The sequence below is a fragment of the Hyla sarda genome, chromosome 9 (genome assembly GCF_029499605.1).
Source record: "Hyla sarda isolate aHylSar1 chromosome 9, aHylSar1.hap1, whole genome shotgun sequence".
Classification (NCBI taxonomy): domain Eukaryota; kingdom Metazoa; phylum Chordata; class Amphibia; order Anura; family Hylidae; genus Hyla; species Hyla sarda.
Genome location: NC_079197.1, coordinates 12,738,911 through 12,762,994, shown reverse-complemented (window position 1 = coordinate 12,762,994; position 24,084 = coordinate 12,738,911). Strand labels below are relative to the sequence as shown.

The window sequence follows — 24,084 nt, the reverse complement described above, 5'->3', positions numbered from 1 at the left end:
GAAGGCTATCTTCTATAAGATGCTTTTAGCACTGTGTATCTCTAAGCTGGGGTACCCAAACAGGGTGTCTCCAGCCATTGTAAAACTACAACTCCCAGCATGTTTGGAGACCAGCTGTAATAATCAAACACCTGACCCTTTAATTTGGACATCCACTTTAAGAAAGGAATAAAGTAAGCCTTTATAAGACGCTTTTAGCGCTGCGTACCTGTAAGTGGGGTTACCCAACCAAGTCGCCTCCAGCTGTTGTAAAACTACAACTCCCAGCATGCCCGGACAGCCACTTTCATTAGGTGACCAGCTGCAATAATCAAACACCTGACCCTTTAATTTGGATAACCCCTTTTAATAAATCAGGAAGGTTATCTTCTATAAGATGCTTTTAGCAGTGTGTATCTCTAACCAGGGGTAACCAACCAGGGTGTCTCCAGCCATTGTAAAACTACAACTCCCAGCATGCTTGGAGACCAGCTGTTATAATCAAACACCTGACCCTTCAATTTGGACAACCACTTTAAGAAAGGAATAAAGTAAGCCTTTATAAGACGCTTTTAGCGCTGCGTATCTGTAAGCAGGGTTACCCAACCAGGCCGACTCCAGATGTTGTAAAACTACAACTCCCAGCATGCCCGGACAGCCAACGGCTGTCCGGGCATGCTGGGAGTCGTAGTTTTACAACAGCTGGAGGCACCCTGGTTGGGAAACCCTGGAAATCAAACATTGAATTGTTGTTCTATAACCGTGGTGTTCAACCTGTGCCTCTCCAGGCATGCTGGGAGTTGTAGTTCTGCAACTAAGTAGGTGTCACATGCCCACGTCTCATTCCCATAAAGATTTTTAATTAAGGTACGGCAGCGTATGACGGAGGGGGCGAAGACCCGCAGCTCATTGACCTGAAGCTTATTACCCCAGTGCAGCCCGGGCTAACCTTACACGCTGCACATTTGCAATTCAGAGCAGGTCAGGCCATCACACGAAACAGGACAAGGCCGTAGACAAGACACAATTACTCAAGGCCTGCGCAAGAGGCGAGACAGGAAATCGCTACATCACCGAAGGAAGGCGAGATAACTCCAAACGTTACATTACCGATACACTAAATGTGTGATAGGTAACAACCTACATGTGGTAAAGAGACAGCCGCTACTATGGAAACATATGTAATCCATATCACTATATACAGGAGATATATAACTTATACCAGCTGTGCATATATATTATATACAGTATATACCCAGGTTATACCAGCATGGCCTATATCACTATATACAGGAGATATATAACTTATACCAGCTGTACATATATATTATATACAGTATATACCAGGTTATACCAGCATGGTCCATATCACTATATACAGGAGAAATATAACTTATACCAGCTGTACATATATAATTATATACAGTATATACCAGGTTATACCAGCATGGTCCCTATCACTATATACAGGAGATATATAACTTATACCAGCTGTACATATATAATTATATACAGTATATACCCAGGTTATACCAGCATGGTCCATATCACTATATACAGGAGATATATAACTTATACCAGCTGTACATATATAATTATATATAGTATATATCCAGGTTATACCAGCATGGTCCATATCACTATATACAGGAGATATATAACTTATACCAGCTGTACATATATAATTATATACAGTATATACCAGGTTATACCAGCATGGTCCATATCACTATATTCAGGATATATATAACTTATACCAGCTGTGCATATATATTATATACAGTATATACCCAGGTTATACCAGCATGGTCCATATCACTATATACAGGAGATATATAACTTATACCAGCTGTACATATATATTATATACAGTATATACCCAGGCTATACCAGCATGGTCCATATCATTATATACAGGAGATATATAACTTATACCAGCTGTACATATATAATTATATACAGTATATACCCAGGTTATACCAGCATGGTCCATATCATTATATACAGGAGATATATAACTTATACCAGCTGTACATGGAATTATTCTCTCAGCCTTCTTTGCTTTCTCTTTCATGTGCATTCACACAGATTTTTTCTTGGATTTGGGGATGAAATTCACATTCTATCAATTCTGAGACACATTCTGAGTCGGTGTTATAGTTCATCTAGTGGCAGATTATGTAAATTTGAAATCCACATAACATAGTCCACAAATCCACAGTTCTGCACTGCAGGGGTTAACACTGCCATCCTCTGAATGTGACTCCAGTTCTGCACTGCAGGGGTTAACACTGCCATCCTCTGAATGTGACTCCAGTTCTGCACTGCAGGGGTTAACACTGCCATCCCCTAAATGTTTCTCCAGTCCTGCACTGCAGGGGTTAATACATGTTGTTCCCTTTTTTGGCTCTAGTGTTGCAGAACTTGTAGGACAGGGATCACTACTCCCATCATCTCACTGGATCTGCTCCTGATTCTGCAGTGAAGCAGTGAGTGAGTGCTCTGATGCCACCTATCCCCTATGCCTCCAGTTAATGCCACCTATCCCCTATGCCTCCAGTTAATGCCACCTATCCCCTATGCCTCCCAGTTAATGCCATCTATCCCCTATGCCTCCAGTTAATGCCACCTATTCCCTATGTCCCCAGTTAATGCCACCTATTCCCTATGTCCCCAGTTAATGCCACCTATTCCCTATGCCCCAGTTAATGCCACCTATTTCCTATGCCCCCAGGTAATGCCACCTATTCCCTATGCCCCCAGTTAATGCCACATATTTCCTATGCCCCCAGTTAATGCCACTTATCCCCTATGCCTCCCAGTTAATGCCACTTATTCTCTATGCCTCCCAGTTAATGCCACCTATCCCCTATGCCTCCCAGTTAATGCCATCTATTTCCTATGCCCCCAGTTAATGCCACCTATTCCCTATGCCTCCCAGTTAATGCCATCTATCCCCTATGTCTCCCAGTTAATGCCACCTATTCCCTATGCCTCCCAGTTAATGCCACCTATCCCCTATGCACCCAGTTAATGCCACCTAGCCCCTATGCCCCCCCAGTTAATGCCACCCATGCCCTATGCACCCAGTTAGTGCCAATTATCCCCTATGCCCCCCAGTTAATGCCACCTATCCCCTATGCCCCCCCAGTTGATGCCACCTAACCCCTATGCCTCCCAGTAAATGCCACCTATCCCCCCTATTCCCTATGCCCCCCAGTTAATGCCCCTATCCCCTATGCCCCCAGTTAATGCCCCCTATCCCCTATGCCCCCAGTTAATGCCACCTATCCCCTATGCCCCCCAGTTAATGCCATCTATCCCCTATGCCCCCAGTTAATGCCACCTATCCCCTATGCCCCCAGTTAATGCCCCCTATCCCCTATGCCTCCTATTTCCTATGCCCCCCAGTTAATGCTGCCCTCCCGTTCCCACATCTGCTCCAGTGCTGCAGTGCAGAGGTTAACATTGCTCTCCTGCTTCCCATGGCTGAAATCAGTGTTGCCGCAATGTAGGGGTTAATACCCATTGCAGTCCCTTTGTGGCAGGCTACAGCACGGCAAATCAGGGGTTAATGCCCCATGCACTCCCCAATACTTGCACCCACTATTCCCTGGCATCAGTGCTGGAGCCTCCGCCAGGTCCCTCCTCCTGCAGAACGATTAAGAGATGAGAAGAAGGGAGTGAGGATGGAGGAGGAGGGATGGAGGGAGGAGGGGGAATTCTCCTAATCCAGGCGCTGAGATGAAGGAGGCAGCCCCGGGGTGACCACTGTATCTCTGCTGGACCACTGTGGAGAGGGACCACTCATGGAGTCCAGGTAAGGACTGCACCCGGATACAAGGCACTGCTGCTGGGGCAGAGACTGCGGGTGGCAATAGGGACTACTGCTGAAGAAACAAGGACTGCTGGTGGGGAACTATGGGGGCTGCAGGTGGCAATAGGGACTGTTGGTGGAGAGCAATGGGGGGCTGCAGGTGGCAATAGGGACTGCTGGTAGAGGTTAATAGGAGGCTGTAGGTGACACTATGGACTGCTGTTGGTGAAACAAGGGGATTGCTGGTGGGAATCAATGGGGGCTGCAGGTGGCAATAGGGACAGATGATAGAGATCAGAAAAGGACTGCTCGCTGAGAAAGAGCTAGTAGGATTGCTAGTAGTGACAAAAAGGGGAATGCTGGTGGGGATCAGAAGAGGAACTACTGGAGGCGATCAGAAGAGGAACTGCAGGTGACAAATAGGGACTGATGGTGGAGATCAGAATGGGACTGCAGGTAACAATGCACGTGGAGGAACAAGGACTGGTGAATAGATGGGTCCTGCTGGTGTGCAGCAGAGGGGACTGTTGACAGGGAACAGAGACAGGCTGCTGATGGAGAACAGAGAAGGACTGCACTGCTGGTGGAAAACAGAGGGATGGAGACAGAAGAGGGCTGGGGAACGGAGGCATAAGATTAGGGACTACTGATGGAGACCTGCGGTCACTGATGGTGGGGAACTGGGAGGTAGCTGATAATGTAGGCTACTGGATTATAGCCTATATGGACTGGTACAGGAAGACATAAACATCTGGTGAAGAACAGGTAGAGCAGTGCTTCCCAACCAGGGTGCCTCCAGCTGTTGCAAAACTACAACTTCCAATTAAAACAGAATAGATGGAGAATGCTCTATGCTGCTTTACTACAATTATATGTGTGCTCCTACTTCTATCTGTGTTGTCACTGCTCACTGTCCCTCACAGAGATCTTCACCTAACAAATGCTATGTCTAAAATGGGCACTGAAGCTATGTTTATAGGCTAGTGTTTCCCAACCAGGGTGCCTCCAGCTCTTGCAAAACTACAACTCCCAGCATGCTGGGAGTTGTAGTTTTGCAACAGCTGGAGGCACCCTGGTTGGGAAGCACAGAGGTAGAGAGACTGCTGCCGAGTAATGTAAAGACTGTGGATTGTATGTGAGTATACAGAAGGAACCATAGAGTCAGTGGAGAAGACCGGCAAAGGTCCAGGAAGGGGCATCTGGGAGAAAACTGCTGATAAGTTCATGTATAGAGGAGATGAGGACTGATGGTGGAGAGCGGGTGATGGGCAGGTGCAGGGGTCAAGTCCTGGGGGAAAAAAGTGTGGGAACTGACCCAAGATTTCCACCCAAGGACTGGTTCGGCAGGGCTTCTGCTAATGGGAACAGTGTTTCTGTGCTGTGGAAAAAGTGCAGAAACTCTGTTCCCATGTGTTCCTGTAGGACATGAGCCCTGGGCAGGTGTTAGTACCCGCTCCTGGATATTGAGCTCCAGGGAAATCTAATGGAGACTTCTAGTTAAGAACAGGCTAAGACATCTGATGGACCTCTAGTTTAAACATCTGATGGACCTCTAGTTTAAACATCTGATGGACCTCTAGTTTAGACATCTGATGGACCTCTAGTTTAGACATCTGATGGACCTCTAGTTTAGACATCTGATGGACCTCTAGTTTAGACATCTGATGGACCTCTAGTTTAGACATCTGATGGACCTCTAGTTTAGACATCTGATGGACCTCTAGTTTAGATATCTGATGGACCTCTAGTTTAGTCATCTGATGGACCTCTAGTTTAGACATCTGATTGACCACTAGTTTGGACATCTGATGGACCACTAGTTTAGACATCTGATGGACCACTAGTTTAGACATCTGATGGACCACTAGTTTGGACATCTGATGGACCACTAGTTTGGACATCTGATGGACCACTAGTTTGGACATCTGATGGACCTCTAGTTTAGACATCTGATGGACCTCTAGTTTAGACATCTGATGGACCTCTAGTTTAGACATCTGATGGACCACTAGTTTAGACATCTGATGGACCTCTAGTTTAGACATCTGATGGACCACTAGTTTAGACATCTGATGGCCCTCTAGTTTAGACATCTGATGGACCTCTAGTTTAGACATCTGATGGACCTCTAGTTTAGATATCTGATGGACCTCTAGTTTAGACATCTGATGGACCTCTAGTTTAGACATCTGATGGACCTCTAGTTTAGACATCTGATGGACCACTAGTTTAGACATCTGATGGACCTCTAGTTTAGACATCTGATGGACCTCTAGTTTAGACATCTGATGGACCTCTAGTTTAGACATCTGATGGACCTCTAGTTTAGACATCTGATGGACCTCTAGTTTAGATATCTGATGGACCTCTAGTTTAGATATCTGATGGACCTCTAGTTTAGTCATCTGATGGACCTCTAGTTTAGTCATCTGATGGACCTCTAGTTTAGACATCTGATGGACCTCTAGTTTAGACATCTGATGGACCTCTAGTTTAGACATCTGATGGACCACTAGTTTAGACATCTGATGGACCTCTAGTTTAGACATCTGATGGACCTCTAGTTTAGACATCTGATGGACCTCTAGTTTAGACATCTGATGGACCTCTAGTTTAGACATCTGATGGACCTCTAGTTTAGATATCTGATGGACCTCTAGTTTAGATATCTGATGGACCTCTAGTTTAGTCATCTGATGGACCTCTAGTTTAGACATCTGATGGACCACTAGTTTGGACATCTGATGGACCACTAGTTTAGACATCTGATGGACCACTAGTTTGGACATCTGATGGACCACTAGTTTGGACATCTGATGGACCACTAGTTTAGACATCTGATGGACCTCTAGTTTAGACATCTGATGGACCTCTAGTTTAGACATCTGATGGACCTCTAGTTTAGATATCTGATGGACCTCTAGTTTAGACATCTGATGGACCTCTAGTTAAGACATCTGATGGACCTCTAGTTAAGACATCTGATGGACCTCTAGTTAAGACATCTGATGGACCTCTAGTTAAGACATCTGATGGACCTCTAGTTTAGACATCTGATGGATCTCTAGTTTAGACATCTGATGGATCTCTAGTTAAGACATCTGAAGGAGCCTTGATAGAGACCTGTGAGGGACAGCAGACTGAGACCTATGATGGAGAACAGGTAGATACAGATGGTGGGATACAGGAGGACAGGTAGATACAGATGGTGGGATACAGGAGGACAGGTAGATACATATGGTGGGATACAGGAGGACAGGTAGATACAGATGGTGGGATACAGGAGGACAGGTAGATACAGATGGTGGGATACAGGAGGACAGGTAGATACAGATGGTGGGATACAGGAGGACAGGTAGATACAGATGGTGGGATACAGGAGGACAGGTAGATACAGATGGTGGGATACAGGAGGACAGGTAGATACAGATGGTGGGATACAGGAGGACAGGTAGATACAGATGGTGGGATACAGGAGGACAGGTAGATACAGATGGTGGGATACAGGAGGACAGCTGGTGGAGAGCTGTCAGGGACGACTGTGGAGAGTAGGGCAGGACTGTTAATGGAAACCTGATTGTGACTGTCAGTATGGAGAACCTAGGAACACCTGGTGGACAGCAGGCACTGTTGGTGGAGAGCTGGCAGAGACAGCTGGCATACAGGCAGCAGAGGACGTGCTTGTCATAGTGGTTCATGTCTGTAATGCAGTGCTGGGTGCAGTGCACAGGGTGATGAATATGTGTTATATAAATGATCTATGCAGGGCAGCATGGCACTGCACAGAGCAGACAGCTATTACAGGAGGACACACTGGCAGTGCCAGCTCGTATGTGTCTGCAGCAGGGCATTGTGTTTACGAGAATCCCTGCAGAGCCGTGTGTGAATGGATCCCCATTACCTCCGGTATCTTGGGACTCAGCACTCGAGGAGATCAATAAGATGCAGAGAAGTGTCCAGAGAAGGAGCAGTGTGCACAGGAATCTACCGAATCCTCCTGGACACCAGTAATGGGAAAAGCCGCAACGTATTAAACCCTGGAATAACAGCACAATGCAGATAATGTACAGAGCACCTGGATATAGTGCTGCGTGCTCCTGTATAATGTACATAGCACCTAGATATAGTGCTGCGGGCTCCTGTATAATGTACAGAGCACCTGGATATAGTGCTACAGGCTCCTGTATAATGTACAGAGCACCTGGATATAGTGCTGCGGGCTCCTGTATAATGTACAGAGCACCTGGATATAGTGCTGCGGGCTCCTGTATAATGTACAGAGCACCTGGATATAGTGCTGCGTGCTCCTGTATAATGTACATAGCACCTAGATATAGTGCTGCGGGCTCCTGTATAATGTACAGAGCACCTGGATATAGTGCTACGGGCTCCTGTATAATGTACAGAGCACCTAGATATAGTGCTGCGGGCTCCTGTATAATGTACAGAGCACCTGGATATAGTGCTGCGGGCTCCTATATAATGTACAGAACACCTGGATATAGTGCTGCGGGCTCCTGTATAATGTACAGAGCACCTGGATATAGTGCTGCGGGCTCCTGTATAATGTACAGAGCACCTGGATATAGTGCTACGGGCTCCTGTATAATGTACAGAGCACCTAGATATAGTGCTGCGGGCTCCTGTATAATGTACAGAGCACCTGGATATAGTGCTGCGGGCTCCTATATAATGTACAGAACACCTGGATATAGTGCTGCGGGCTCCTGTATAATGTACAGAGCACCTGGATATAGTGCTGCGGGCTCCTGTATAATGTACAGAGCACCTGGATATAGTGCTGCGGGCTCCTGTATAATGTACAGAGCACCTGGATATAGTGCTGCGGGCTCCTGTATAATGTACAGAGGACCTGGATATAGTGCTGCGGGCTCCTGTATAATGTACAGAGCACCTGGATATAGTGCTGCGGGCTCCTGTATAATGTACAGAGCACCTGGATATAGTGCTGCGGGCTCCTATATAATGTACAGAACACCTGGATATAGTGCTGCGGGCTCCTCTATAATATACAGAGGACCTGGATCTAGTGCTGCGGGCTCCTGTATAATGTACAGAGTACCTGGATATAGTGCTGCGGGCTCCTGTTTAATATACAGAGGACCTGGATATAGTGCTGCGGGCTCCTGTATAATGTACAGAACACCTGGATATAGTGCTGCGGGCTCCTGTATAATATACAGAGGACCTGGATATAGTGCTGCGGGCTCCTGTATAATGTACAGAACACCTGGATATAGTGCTGCTGGCTCCTTTATAATGTACAGAGCACCTGGATATAGTGCTGCGGGCTCCTGTATAATGTACAGAGCACCTGGATATAGTGCTGCGGGCTCCTGTATAACGTATAGAGCACCTGGATATAGTGCTTCGGGCTCCTGTATAATGGACAGAGCACCTGGATATAGTGCTGCGGGCTCCTGTATAATGTACAGAGCACCTGGATATAGTGCTGCGGGCTCCTGTATAATATACAGAGGACCTGGATATAGTGCTGCGGGCTCCTGTATAATGTACAGAACACCTGGATATAGTTTTGCGGGCTCCTGTATAATGGACAGAGCACCTGGATATAGTGCTGCGGGCTCCTGTATAATGTACAGAGCACCTGGATATAGTGCTGCGGGCTCCTGTATAATGTACAGAGCACCTGGATATAGTGCTGCGGGCTCCTGTATAATGTACAGAGGACCTGGATATAGTGCTGCGGGCTCCTGTATAATGTACAGAGCACCTGGATATAGTGCTGCGGGCTCCTGTATAATGTACAGAGCACCTGGATATAGTGCTGCGGGCTCCTGTATAATGTACAGAGCACATGGATATAGTGCTGCGGGCTCCTGTATAACGTATAGAGCACCTGGATATAGTGCTTCGGGCTCCTGTATAATGGACAGAGCACCTGGATATAGTGCTGCGGGCTCCTGTATAATGTACAGAGCACCTGGATATAGTGCTGCGGGCTCCTGTATAATATACAGAGGACCTGGATATAGTGCTGCGGGCTCCTGTATAATGTACAGAACACCTGGATATAGTGCTGCGGGCTCCTGTATAATGGACAGAGCACCTGGATATAGTGCTGCGGGCTCCTGTATAATGTACAGAGCACCTGGATATAGTGCTGCGGGCTCCTGTATAATGTACAGAGCACCTGGATATAGTGCTGCGGGCTCCTGCATAACGTATAGAGCACCTGGATATAGTGCTGCGGGCTCCTGTATAATGTACAGAGGACCTGGATATAGTGCTGCGGGCTCCTGTATAACGTATAGAGCCCCTAGATATAGTGCTGCGGGCTCCTGTATAATGTACAGAGCACCTGGATATAGTGCTGCGGGCTCCTGTATAACGTATAGAGCACCTAGATATAGTGCTGCGGGCTCCTGTATAATGTACAGAGGACCTGGATATAGTGCTGCGGGCTCCTGTATAATGTACAGTGCACCTGGATATAGTGCTGCGGGCTCTTGTATAATGTACAGAGCACCTGGATATAGTGCTGCGGGCTCCTGTATAATGTACAGAGGACCTAGATATATTGCTGCGGGCTCCTGTATAATGTACAGAGCACCTGGATATAGTGCTGCGGGCTCCTGTATAATGTACAGAGGACCTAGATATATTGCTGCGGGCTCCTGTATAATGTACAGAGGACCTGAATATAGTGCTGCGGGCTCCTGTATAATGTACAGAGGACCTGGATATAGTGCTGCGGGCTCCTGTATAATGTACAGAGGACCTGGATATAGTGCTGCGGGCTCCTGTATAATGTACAGAGCACCTGGATATAGTAAAGACATACAGAGGATATCCACATCCCACATATACTGACATACAGAGGATATCCACATCCCATACACACAGAGGATATCCCCATCCCATATACACAGACATACAGAGGATATCCACATCCCATACACAGACATACGGAGGATATTCACATCCCATACACACAGAGGATATCCACATCCCATATACAGAGGATATCCACATCCCATACACAGACATACAGAGGATATCCACATCCCATACACAGACATACAGAGGATATCCACATCCCATATACAGAGGATATCCACATCCCATATACAGAGGATATCCACATCCCATATACAGAGGATATCCACATCCCATACACACAGAGGATATCCACATCCCATATACAGAGGATACCCACATCCCATACACACAGACATACAGGATGTACAGCCCTTGGTGGCACACTGCTTAGACCCATGGGGTGTGGGACCCCCTTCCCCTCTGTGGTGTGCACACTGCTTAGACCCATGGGGTGTGGGACCCCCTTCCCCTTTGTGGTGTCCACACTGCTTAGACCCATGGGGTGTGGGACCCACTTCCCCTCTGTGGTGTGCACACTGCTTAGACCCATGGGGTGTGGGACCCCCTTCCCCTCTGTGGTGTCCACACTGCTTAGACCCATGGGGTGTGGGACCCCCTTCCCTTTTGTGGTGTCCACACTGCTTAGACCCATGGGGTGGGGGACCCACTTCCCCTCTGTGGTGTGCACACTGCTTAGACCCATGGGGTGTGGGACCCCCTTCCCCTCTGTGGTGTCCACACTGCTTAGACCCATGGGGTGTGGGACCCCCTTTCCCTCTGTGGTGTCCACACTGCTTAGACCCATGGGGTGTGGGACCCCCTTCCCCTCTGTGGTGTGCACACTGCTTAGACCCATGGGGTGTGGGACCCCCTTCCCCTCTGTGGTGTCCACACTGCTTAGACCCATTGGGTGTGGGACCCCCTTCCCCTCTGTGGTGTGCACACTGCTTAGACCCATGGGGTGTGGGACCCCCTTCCCCTCTGTGGTGTCCACACTGCTTAGACCCATGGGGTGTTGGACCCCCTTCCCCTCTGTGGTGTCCACACTGCTTAGACCCATGGGGTGTTGGACCCCTTCCCCTTTGTGGTGTCAACACTGCTTAGACCCATGGGGTGTGGGACCCCCTTCCACACTGCTGCTTAGACCCATGGGGTGTGGGACCCCCTTCCCCTCTGTGGTGTCCACACTGCTTAGACCCATGGGGTGTGGGACCCCCTTCCCCTTTGTGGTGTCCACACTGCTTAGACCCATGGGGTGTTGGACCCCCTTCCCCTCTGTGGTGTCCACACTGCTTAGACCCATGGGGTGTGGGACCCCCTTCCACACTGCTGCTTAGACCCATGGGTTGTGGGACCCCCTTCCCCTTTGTGGTGTCCACACTGCTTAGACCCATGGGGTGTGGGACCCCCTTCCCCTTTGTGGTGTCCACACTGCTTAGACCCATGGGGTGTGGGACCCCCTTCCCCTTTGTGGTGTCCACACTGCTTAGACCCATGGGGTGTGGGACCCCCTTCTCTTTTGTGGTGTCCACACTGCTTAGACCCATGGGGTGTGGGACCCCCTTCCCCTTTGTGGTGTCCACACTGCTTAGACCCATGGGGTGTGGGACCCCCTTCCCCTTTGTGGTGTCCACACTGCTTAGACCCATGGGGTGTGGGACCCCCTTCCACACTGCTGCTTAGACCCATGGGTTGTAGGACCCCCTTCCCCTCTGTGGTGTCCACACTGCTTAGACCCATGGGGTGTGGGACCCCCTTCCACACTGCCGGGCCAGGTCCCCATGTGGTGGATATTAAAGCCGTGGATCTCACCACAAATCCATAGTGAATCCAGAGGACAATCTGCATTTGCTACATTGACAATGGAAAAAATCCGTGGTGAAAATCTGTGACCGATCGACAGCAGGATGGGAACACTGGAAAGAGGAAAATCTGCGGCGCTCACAGCACGAGGATGAGACTGGTTACATGTCACCCATATGTTTTGTACTGTGATCTGCTGCCGATTAATCTAAGCAAATCCCAAGGTAAAATTACCAGCTCAGTGTTATCTGTGCGCCATTCATTCTACAATATAGGCAGCCATGTTGAACTTAAAGGGACGTCACACAAAGATGACCCCTTTTTTTTAAAAGAGGACCCCCCGTAAGGCCATAGCCAAGTCATATCTAGTCTCCCGTTTTCTTACAGGGGCCGCTGCAGGGAGAACATTACATGGTGGCCATTCACACACAAGCATAGACCACCAGGATTGAGGGCCCCAGCTGAAGACCCCCCAATGTCTCTCTCATCTATAGTCATGGCCAATGATGCGTTACGCAACTCACGACTAAAATGCTGCCCTAATAATTGGCCCCACCTCTTATGTAAATCAGAAGGCGGGGCTGACTTCTAAGGAGCCGCGTCCAGAGAGCTCTGCATAACATAATACTTCCATAAACAACAGTAAATTATTTATTTAAGACGCATTTACAAAGAGCTGATGGAGCTGCAGGATGAGGCCTTAGATATAGCCGGGGACACGGAGACTGCACCTCTATCTCCAAACCTTTCACCATCTATATCCCCGATGGAAGAAAGACAGACCTGCTTATATGGCGCTTCTGGGAGTGCATTACCCGGGATATGTCATGGTATATAGATGTCATCAACATGATGGATAGATGGACGGACAGATGTAAGGTAGATATAGATAGGAGATAGATAGATAAGAGATAGATAGATAGGAGATAGATAGATATGAGATAGATAGATATGAGATATATAGATAGATATGAGATAGATAGATATGAGATAGATAGATATGAGATAGATAGATAGATAGATATGAGATAGATAGATATGAGATATATAGATAGATAGGAGATAGATAGATATGAGAGAGATAGATATGAGATATATAGATAGATAGATAGATAGATAGATAGATAGATATGAGATAGATAGATAGATAAGAGATAGATAGATAGATATGAGATAGATAGATATGAGATAGATAGATATGAGATAGATAGATATGAGATAGATAGATAGATAAGAGATAGATAGATAGATATGAGATAGATAGATAGATATGAGATAGATAGATAGATAGATAGATACAGACAAAGAATAAGTCAGCCAGCACTTTAGTTGATACCAAACTATTATATGGACCTGGCCTACAGGTGCATGCTACTAGGCTAGATATACAGCAACAGAAGAATACAGCAGCACACTGCCAGCACAAGGATATAGGTGAAACATGAACATGCAGATAAAACATGGAGAGCTATACAGCTATGGTGTAATAGATGCAAATGTGAAACTATGAGATAGTGAGGCACTTTTGCGAGCTAAGATAGATATATAGATATGAGATAGATATGAGATAGATAGATAATTAGAAAAAAACAGATTTGGGCAGAGCTGTAGAAGAATCTGGTCGGTGCTTGATAAGATGGACTTGGTCCCAATGAAAAAGTCCTAGATAATCTGAATAAAAGAAAAAATAGCAGCACTCTGGTATCTTGGTGAAAAAGTGTGTGGCATTTATTCACCCAACATCAGAGGCTATGCTTTTATTTAGATAGATAATGTGAGGACTCGCTCTTGCAGATAGGTGCAGTTGCAGTATAGAGTCAGGTGAACAGTACGTTTCAAATCAAAGTTCAGTGTTTTATTCACACTTGGCAAACAGTCTTTAAATGCAGAACAAAGGAAAAAGTAACAAAATTCCACCTGTATTCCTTAGGTGTTTGTTCACACCTAAGTCCATGCCATGCGGCATCAAGCAAGTCTTTTCCAAGCCTCCAGCCAGGCTGCTCACCACCTTCCAAACTCTCAGGGAAGACTCCACACTCAGCTCTCTCTGGCAGTGTGAGCTGCAACTAGAAAATCCCCCTCAGCTGGTGAAGCAGGCGGCCTGGATTGCGGGGAATGACCCCCACCCTACACTTGACCATTTCCAGTAAGAGCCGTCCCGGATTGGCCTTCCAGCCATACTACGGCCACAGTATCAGTCTGCATTGCAGCACAGACACTGAATAATACCGGTTCTTACTTCACTAAGGACAGGAGCCCATTAACAACCATGCCTTTCACCTTCTCACAATAGATATGAGATAGATATGAAATAGATAGATAGATATGAGATAGATAGATATGAGATAGATAGATAGATATGAGATAGATAGATAGATATGAGATAGATAGATAGATAGATAGATAGATATGAGATAGATATGAGATAGATAGATATGAGATAGATAGATATGAGATAGATAGATAGATAGATAGATATGAGATAGATAGATATATGTAGACAGGTAGGTAGTCTTGTAGTGGCCATGTCACCATGTTGTCAGGAATCTTCTGGGTGGGCAGACGTTCAATCCTATCCCCCAGTCTCGCACCGTCAGTAATCCACAACATTATAAAATTATCGAGGTAATAAAAACAAGAGGCATCTGGATAAATCCCAACAACAAAGTCGTCGTCTCAAATGGCTGGAGGTGCTCAACCCCAAATGCGGTTGTGCATTTACACTGGGGGAGCAGATCCTGCCCTTGTGGTCCGTTGCTAGGGGCGATCCCCAGCATAAAAATGCATACAATGGAGGATGCCTGCAGCGGACTACAAGTCCCACAATAGAATCCTACACCAGATAGACGGTGTGGATGTGTAACAATTAGAATACAATACAGGAATATGGGTGCACTACTGTGGTAGATGTATACAATGACATTGGCTAACCCTCAACACTGATGTTAAAATTGAGACATTCGCCAGTGTATCCTTATATGTAGGACATACCTGAGCCCGCACACCAACGCCAAGGTTTCTCAAATGGCGCGGGACCTAACGCTAACCTACCTGTGCGTGATAAGCAAAAACCAGGGGCCAGTGGGCAATTACAGCAGTATTAGGGCCGACATGCAGCCTGCTCCCAGTAACCTCCAGTGTAGCTGAGCACACATACAATGGGAGGAGGGAGGCAGACTATAAGCCCCACCTAAGTAGTCTGATATGTTGCCGGCCTCACAGGTGAACCTTAATGCTGCCTTAATAGTGATCAAGGCGCAATACATATGGAGTTTATACACCTCCAAGTTTAAGTTTAAACAACAACAAAGACGTCGTCTCAAATGGCAGGGTGCGAGTCGGCCTAATACTGCTGTAATTGCCCACTGGCCCTTGGTTTTTGCTTATCACACACAGGTAGGTTAGTGTTAGGTCCCGTGCCACTTGAGAAACCTTGGCGTTGGTGTGCGGGCTCTGGTATGTCCTTCATCTAAGGATATACTGGCGAATGTCTCAATTTTAACATCATTGTTAAGGGTTAGACAATGTCATTGTTACATCTACCACAATAGTGCACCTAAATTCCTGTATTATACCTGGATAAATCCGCAGTCTCCAGACTAGTGCTTTAGTGATTGGTTATAGGAGAGGACTATTGATTTTGCTCCTGTTGTTGAACCTAACCTAGTCACCGCTTCGTGCTCTTATTGTAAAGAATCCTTCCTGTACTGATGATGGATCTGCTTCCCTCTACACCTGATACTCTGATTCAGACATTTCTTAGATTAGAAATGATTAACATAAATCTTCATACTGACCAATGTGGGTGCGACTTTCTTATGCCTTCACATCACACCAACTCCAGACAGACCTATAAAATAAAAGCGGTTGTCAGGAATAAGAAAACATGGATGTGTACAATATGTATTCAACAATTATTGTACAACATGTACAAATCTCCCAGCATTCCTTGCCGTCTCTGGTTCAGTACAGGATAAGTAATGTAATGTATGTAGACAGTGACTCCACCGGCAGAATAGTGAGTACAGCTCTGGAGTATAATACAGTATATAACTCAGGATCAGTACAGGATAAGTAATGTAATGTATATACACAGTGACCTCACCAGCAGAATAGTGAGTACAGCTCTGGAGTATAATACAGGATATAACTCAGGATCAGTACAGGATAAGTAATGTAATGTATGTACACAGTGACTCCACCAGCAGAATAGTGAGTGCAGCTCTGGAGTATAATACAGGATATAACTCAGGATCAGTACAGAATAAGTAATGTAATGTATGTACACAGTGACCTCACCAGCAGAATAGTGAGTGCCGCTCTGGAGTATAATACAGGATATAACTCAGGATCAGTACAGAATAAGTAATGTAATGTATGTATACAGTGACCTCACCAGCAGAATAGTGAGTGCAGCTCTGGAGAATAATACAGGATATAACTCAGGATGAGTTCAAGATAAGTAATGTAATGTATGTACACAGTGACCTCACCAGCAGAATAGTGAGTACAGCTCACAAGCAGTGCTCTGTACACTGAGGACAAGCGGGGCTCTGTACACTGAGGACAAGCGGGGCTCTGTACACTGAGGACAAGCGGGGCTCTGTACACTGAGGACAAGCGGGGCTCTGTACACTGAGGACAAGCGGGGCTCTGTACACTGAAGACAAGCTGGGTTCTGTACACTGAGGACAAGCAGGGTTCTGTACACTGAGGACAAGCAGGGCCCTGTACACTGAGGACAAGCGGGGTTCTGTACACCGAGGACAAGTGGGGCTCTGTACACCGAGGACAAACGGGGCTCTGTACACCGAGGACAAGCAGGGCTCTGTACACTGAGGACAAGCAGGGCTCTGTACACTGAGGACAAGCAGGGCTCTGTACACCGAGGACAAGCAGGGCTCTGTACACCGAGGACAAGCGGGGCTCTGTACACCGAGGACAAGCGGGGCTCTGTACACCGAGGACAAGCGGGGCTCTGTACACCGAGGACAAGCAGGGCTCTGTACACTGAGGACAAGCTGGGTTTTGTACACTGAGGACAAGCAGGGCTCTGTACACCGAGGACAAGCGGGGCTCTGTACACTGAGGACAAGCGGGGCTCTGTACACCGAGGACAAGCGGGGCTCTGTACACTGAGGACAAGCGGGGCTCTGTACACTGAGGACAAGCTGGGTTCTGTGCAGTGGGGCTCTGTGACTCGCTCCCGGCTCACACAGCAGGATGATTGACAAGACAGGAGCCTGCACAGAGCCCTGCTTGTCCTCCCCTCACTTCTGTATTTGGTCATTTTGCCTTGTGAAATTCCTGGACCCCATAGGGGTACTCCACTGCCCGAGCGTTCGAAACATTTTGTTTCGAATGTTGGGTGCGGGCTGCAGGGTACTTGATGTCACAGCCACGCCTCTCGAGATGGAGAAGGTGTGCGTGATGCAGCTCAGCTTGGCCTCTATGACTCAGCTCTGAAGAAAAACTTGATTTTATAACTTTGCAGTCTTTAAGCTACTTTTTTATTTTTTGTATTTAAAGGAGCACTCCAGGCAAGTCTGATACACTTATGTTTAGTGCGAAGCCTGAGGGGGAGGAGCCTGACACCGGGAATCTCTCTTGGTTGTAGCATTCCTGTGTCATGTGCTCCTCAGGACTGGCCTGTTCACTTAAAGGGATCCTCCACTTTGGACAATTCCATCTTAAATTCCCTTTAAGGAGAGATGAGGGTTAGAAGGGCCTCTAGCTCAGCGCCTCCATAATTTATTAGGCAGGGCCAGTCCTATTAGTGGCTGTAGTTTTGTGACAGTCGATCTGGTTCAGAGAGGTGACATTACTCAATGTCACACCAACACAGAGATTTCCTTGGATTTCCATCTATAACAGCAAGTAAAGAAAGATAAAGTGCATCTGCCGGGATCCTGAGTGACAGTCCCTCCCTCACCGCCACATCTCCTCATCACTCCGGTTCCTCGAGTTGACAGTTCCTAGATAGACAGCGGCATGCTCAGGAAGGGAATTATTCAGAAAGCTTTTAGGACCGACTGATTTTTCCATTGACTTCAAAAGGTGGTGTTGATGCATCTAAACCAAGGTGGAAGTGCCCATGGATCCTTAGTTGGTTTTTGCCACAGATAACCCCTTTCCTATCAGAGTCACCATGACCAACACACCCAACATGGCCAGCCAGATATATTCTCTAAATGCCCCCTACAATGGAAATATAATATTTAAAGGCGTACTCTGCCACTAGGCATCTTATGCCCTATCCTTTGGATAGGGGATAAGATGGCTGATCGCACGGGTCCCCAGCAGCTGCAGCACCCCAGACATCCGGTGCACGGAGTGAACTTTGTTCCGAGCCAGATGACTGGCGATACGGGACAGAGGCTCGTGACGTCACGGCCATGCACCCTCAATGCAAGTCTATGGACTTGTCATGCCACCTCCCATAGACTTGCATTGAGGGGCGTAGCCGTGACGTCACGAGCAGGGCGCGGCCGTGACATCACGAACCTCCAGCGCTGCACCCGATGCTCTAAACAAACACCGGGTGCAGAAGGGAGATTGCGAGGTCCCCAGCGGCAGGACCCAGCAATCAGACATCTTATCCCCTATCCTTTAGATAGGGGATAAGATGTCTAGGGGCAGAGTATCCCTTTATGGTAATTTTAAATGAATTACATAATGAGTCCACCAGAGCATGCAGGGATCCCCTTTATTCCTGAGAGCCCAGATCCCCCTCAGAACACTCCATGTCTCAATGTAGAGTTAGATGAAGGTCAAAGTTTATGTCTTCTGAATTTTAGGAGATAGTGAGAAGACCAAGAACCAATGACTATACAGGCGTTAGGAGGTCTATGTTCTGATGATCATGTATTATAGGTGCAGAGTCCTCAAGATTCTTTTAAAGGTGTTCTCCAGTTGGGAATATCCAGAAGGGTTCCTTGATCATAAACTGTTTGCAAAATTGTCCAGGGCGCACAGTCCGCCTAACAGTTCTTTTAGGGCTTTTTTTTTGTAATCTCCAGACGTCTTCCATGTTATTAGTGAGGAGGCTTCTTTCTTCTTTCTGTCCAGATTGTGGAGGCCTCAGTGATGGTTCTGAACCTTCTGGAAATTTCTCCCATATGTACACAGGATCTTTGGAGCTCAGAGTGACCATTGGGTTCTTGGCCCCCTCTCTTACCCTTCTCACCTGATTAGTTGGTGGGATGGCAGCTCAACACAAAGTCCTAGTTGTTACGGACCATTGTGCTATTGGAACTTTTAACTGCAGCAGAAATGTTTTTGACCTTTTTCTTTAGATCTGTGCCTCCACACAATCTTGTCTCTGAGCTCTACAGGCAGCTCTTCCTACCTCATGGTTTTTGCTCTGATATACATTGTCAGCTGTGAGACCTTATATAGACAGGGCTGTGTCTTCCCAAATCCTGTCTGAGCTCTACAGGCAGTTCTTTCCCCCTCATGTCTTGGTGTTTGCTCTGATATACATTTTTAGCTGTGAGACCTTATATAGACAGGGCTGTGTCTTCCTAAATCCTGTCTCTGAGCTCTACAGGCAGTTATTTCCCACTCATGTTTTGGTGTTTTCTCTGATATACATTGTTAGCTGTGAGACCTTATATAGACAGGGCTGTGCCTTCCCAAATCCTGTCCAATCAGCTAAATTTAACACAGGTGACTCCGACTAAAGTGGAGAAACATCTCAGAGAGATCAAGAGAAATGGGAGGAGCCAGAGCTAAATATCAAGTGTCATAGTAAAAGGTCTGAATACTTATGTCCATCCAAAATTTAAGTTTTTTCATATTTTTTTTTTATTATTATTATTATTATTAAATTAGCAAGAATTCTGTTTTCACTTTCCATTATGCAGTATTGGGCGCAGAATGATGTGGGGACATTTTTCATTTTTATTTCATTTTAGCACAAGACTGTAACTTAACAAAATGTGAAAAAAATGATAGGGTCTGATGTGCATTGCATGACTCATAAAATACCATCCTAGCATCTATTAAACACAAATAGGGCTGTATATTTTTCTGCATATCTTATATATTCTGATATTTTCTTAATTTGCCAACAGAACAACAGTATATTGGAAAGAAATCTAATTACAGATTGTGTGGGAGAAGAACACAGGAAGAATCTGTAGGATGCAGGCAAAGAATCCAAGAAGAACCAGGATTTGGAAAGAAAAATAGCAATATAGCTGATGACTATGGTGCACTACGGTCTGACTAAGCCTCCACTGCAGCTGTGGATCTAGACCTTCATGAGCTTTATTGAGTATTGGCAATCCAGATCTCTAGGCCCTCAGGCTCTCTAGAGGAACATTGTTGGGCATAGGTAACCATCTTTGACTTTCCTTCATGTCTGCCCCCCTCTCGGACTGGCACTAAATACCAAAATTCTACAACGGCCCTCAAGTTTCCTAAGGCAGGTCCACCTTTTCATGGTCACATACTGGATCCACACACTGGACTTGTGGCCACTGAAGACTTAGCCACTGAACGATGGCGGCTGGAGTGGCAACATGGCTTCCCTTTGCTCGAGCGGCAGCAGTGGGATGGCTTCCTCTGGCAAAGAGGTCTATGCCCAAGCCTCCGAGTGACAAGAGAAAGAGAAACGACGAAATACTGGTGGTCAACGTCAGCGGAAGGAAGTTCCAGACATGGAAAAACACACTGGACCGCTACCCAGACACCTTGTTAGGAAGCAGCGAGAAGGAATTCTTTTTCAATCAGGAGACGCAGGAATATTTTTTTGACCGTGATCCAGAGATGTTCAGACACATCCTCAACTTCTACCGAACGGGCAAGTTGCATTATCCGCGCCATGAATGCATCCAGGCTTTTGATGAAGAGCTGTTGTTTTATGGCATCATACCTGAGATCATCGGAGATTGTTGTCTGGAAGAATATCGTGACCGGAAAAAGGAAAATCTGGAGAGGCTAGCGGAGGATACAGAGGCGGAAACCGCTCATGATGCCCCTCTACCCCCTGATAGTACTTTCCGGGAGAGACTGTGGAGGGCCTTTGAGAACCCTCACACCAGCACTATGGCTCTCGTTTTCTACTATGTTACTGGTTTCTTCATTGCCGTCTCAGTGATTGCAAATGTAGTGGAAACGGTGCCTTGTCGTCCACCACCCGGGCGCCTTAAGGATCTGCCCTGTGGGGAAAAGTACCTGACAGCCTTTGACTGCATGGATACAGCCTGTGTCCTTATTTTCACCTTTGAGTACCTCATGAGACTATTTGCAGCCCCATGCCGTTGTAAGTTTATGCGTAGTGTTATGAGTATCATTGACGTGGTGGCCATAATGCCCTACTACATACAGCTGGTCATGCCAGAGAACGATATGAGTGGTGCCTTTGTCACATTACGTGTTTTTCGAGTCTTCCGGATCTTCAAATTCTCCCGCCACTCCCAAGGACTACGGATTCTCGGGTACACCTTGAAGAGCTGCGCCTCAGAGCTTGGCTTTCTCCTCTTCTCCTTGACCATGGCCATCATCATCTTCGCCACTGTGATGTTCTATGCAGAGAAGGGGACGAGCAAGACGAAGTTCACTAGCATTCCTGCTGCCTTCTGGTACACAATTGTTACTATGACAACACTAGGGTGAGTCACATGATCTCCTATTAGCGTTTAAGAGTGTCATTGTTGCTATGCCGACCCGCAATTTGAGCGTGTAATTTCCCTTTCAAGAAACGGTGACTATGGTAAAAAAAATTATCAGCTAGCGTTTTTTAACATCAACAATAATAAATCTATCAGTGTCAAAGACTTGACTGATCTGAGACAGACTGGTTGCTAAGGATGTGCTGCCTGACAACTTGATTGTAATTGTTCGGTTCAAATGATCTGAAACAGCCTGGTTGCTAAGGATGTGCTACCTAAAAATTGGACTGTAGTTGTTAGGCTTGACTGATCTGAGAAAGACTGGTTGCTAAGGATGTGCTGCCTGACAACTTGATTGTAATTGTTCGGTTCAAATGATCTGAAACAGCCTGGTTGCTAAGGATGTGCTACATAAAAATTGGACTGTAGTTGTTAGGCTTGACTGATCTGAGACAGACTGGTTGCTAAGAATGTGCTGCTTGAAAACTTAGTTGTAATTGTTAGGTTTGATTGATCTGAGCCAGACTGGTTGCTAAGGATGTGCTGCCTGACAACCATATTGTAGTTGCTAGGCTTGACTACTTTAAAACGGATTGGTTGCTAAGTCCGTGCTGTCTGACAACTCTATTGTAGTTAGTTGGCTTGACTGATCTGAGACAGACTGGTTTGCAAGGATGCGCTGCCTGATAACCAGACTGAAGTTGTAAGGCTTGAAAGATTTGAGGCAGACTGTTTGCCAAGTAAGTGCCGCTTGACAACCATATTATAGTTATTAGGCTTGACTAATCTAAAACAGATTGGTTGCCAAGGATGTGCTTGACTAATTGTAGTTGTTAGGCTTGACTGATCTAAGGCTGACTAGTTGCCAAGGAAGTGCTCCCTAACAACCATATTATTGTTGTTAGGCTTTACTAATCTCAAAGAGTTTGGTTGCTAAGAATATGCTGCCTGACAACCCTATTGTAGTTATTTCACTTGACTGATTTGAGATAAACTGGTGCTAAGGATGTGCCACCTGACAACCCTAGTGTTGTTTTTAGGGGTCACATATCTGAGACAGACTGGTTGCTGGTTGCTAAGGATTAGAGATGAGCAAACCTAACCAGTAGAACCCGAGTTCGGTCAGAATTTTGGTTAGGCTAGAACTTAACCCATGGCAGAAAAAAGAAGGAGGAAGAATGACATGACCTCAGGGAATCCCATAATTCATTTCAAACAACTCTCCAAGGCAGGAGGGAGTATAGGGTTAATGTCAGTCACTATAAAAGTCTATGCCAGGGTTTCCCAGCTCGGGTGCTTCTGACTGTTGGAAAACTATAACTCCCAGCATGCCCAAACAGCCTTCGGCTGTCCGGGCATGCTGGGAGTTGTAGTTTTGCAACAGGCTGAGGCACCTCTGGTTGGAAAACACTGGCCTATGAACATAGCTTCAGTGCCCACTTTAGACATAGCATTTGTTAGGTGAAGATCTCTGTGAGGGACAATGAGCAGTGACAACACAGATAGAAGTAGGAGCAGACGTATAATAATTGTAGTAAAGCAGCAGAGAGCGTTCTCCATCTGTTCTGTTTTAATTGCAAGTTAATTGTGCCAATTTTTTGTTTTTGGCTTACACTAACTGTGAAGAAGCCGTGTATAGGAGGATTTTATGACACTCTTGTGCACTTTCTAGGATGACAATCCTGTTGCTACACCCCAAAATGAGAATCAACTTGTATAAAGTCACTTTCCAGGCATAAAACCTGTTGCTACGTCCAAAAAGAGATAATTTTTTCAATCGGCAGAACCAAACTTTAATGATGTGCTGTCAGACAACCTGCTGTCAGACAACCCCATTGTAGTTGCTAGGTAGTATGTCCCTAACAACCAGTCTGCCTCAAATGACTCAGCTGTTCAGCTCCCAGCTGGCACTATGCTTGGCAGCCGCCATACCACTCCATTTCCCACCTCAGCCTGCATTATTGATCAGGAGTTTCTAAAAATACACATGGGTGAAGAACCCGG

General features: G+C 46.4%; 1 protein-coding gene across 3 annotated transcripts in view; it reads left to right on the top strand.

Moving 5' to 3' along the window:
- KCND1 (potassium voltage-gated channel subfamily D member 1) overlaps positions 1-24,084 on the top strand; it is a 70,983-nt gene that overhangs the window by 5,633 nt on the left and 41,266 nt on the right. For 2 of the 3 annotated variants that reach the window (XM_056540898.1, XM_056540897.1), the window contains exon 2: positions 20,539-22,080. In XM_056540898.1, coding sequence (XP_056396873.1) covers positions 20,969-22,080 — 1,112 coding nt within the window. In that variant the 5' untranslated portion in view covers positions 20,539-20,968. Of the gene's footprint in view, positions 1-3,681; positions 3,800-20,538; positions 22,081-24,084 lie in introns of those variants that run through there. The other variant, XM_056540896.1, reaches the window with a different exon arrangement.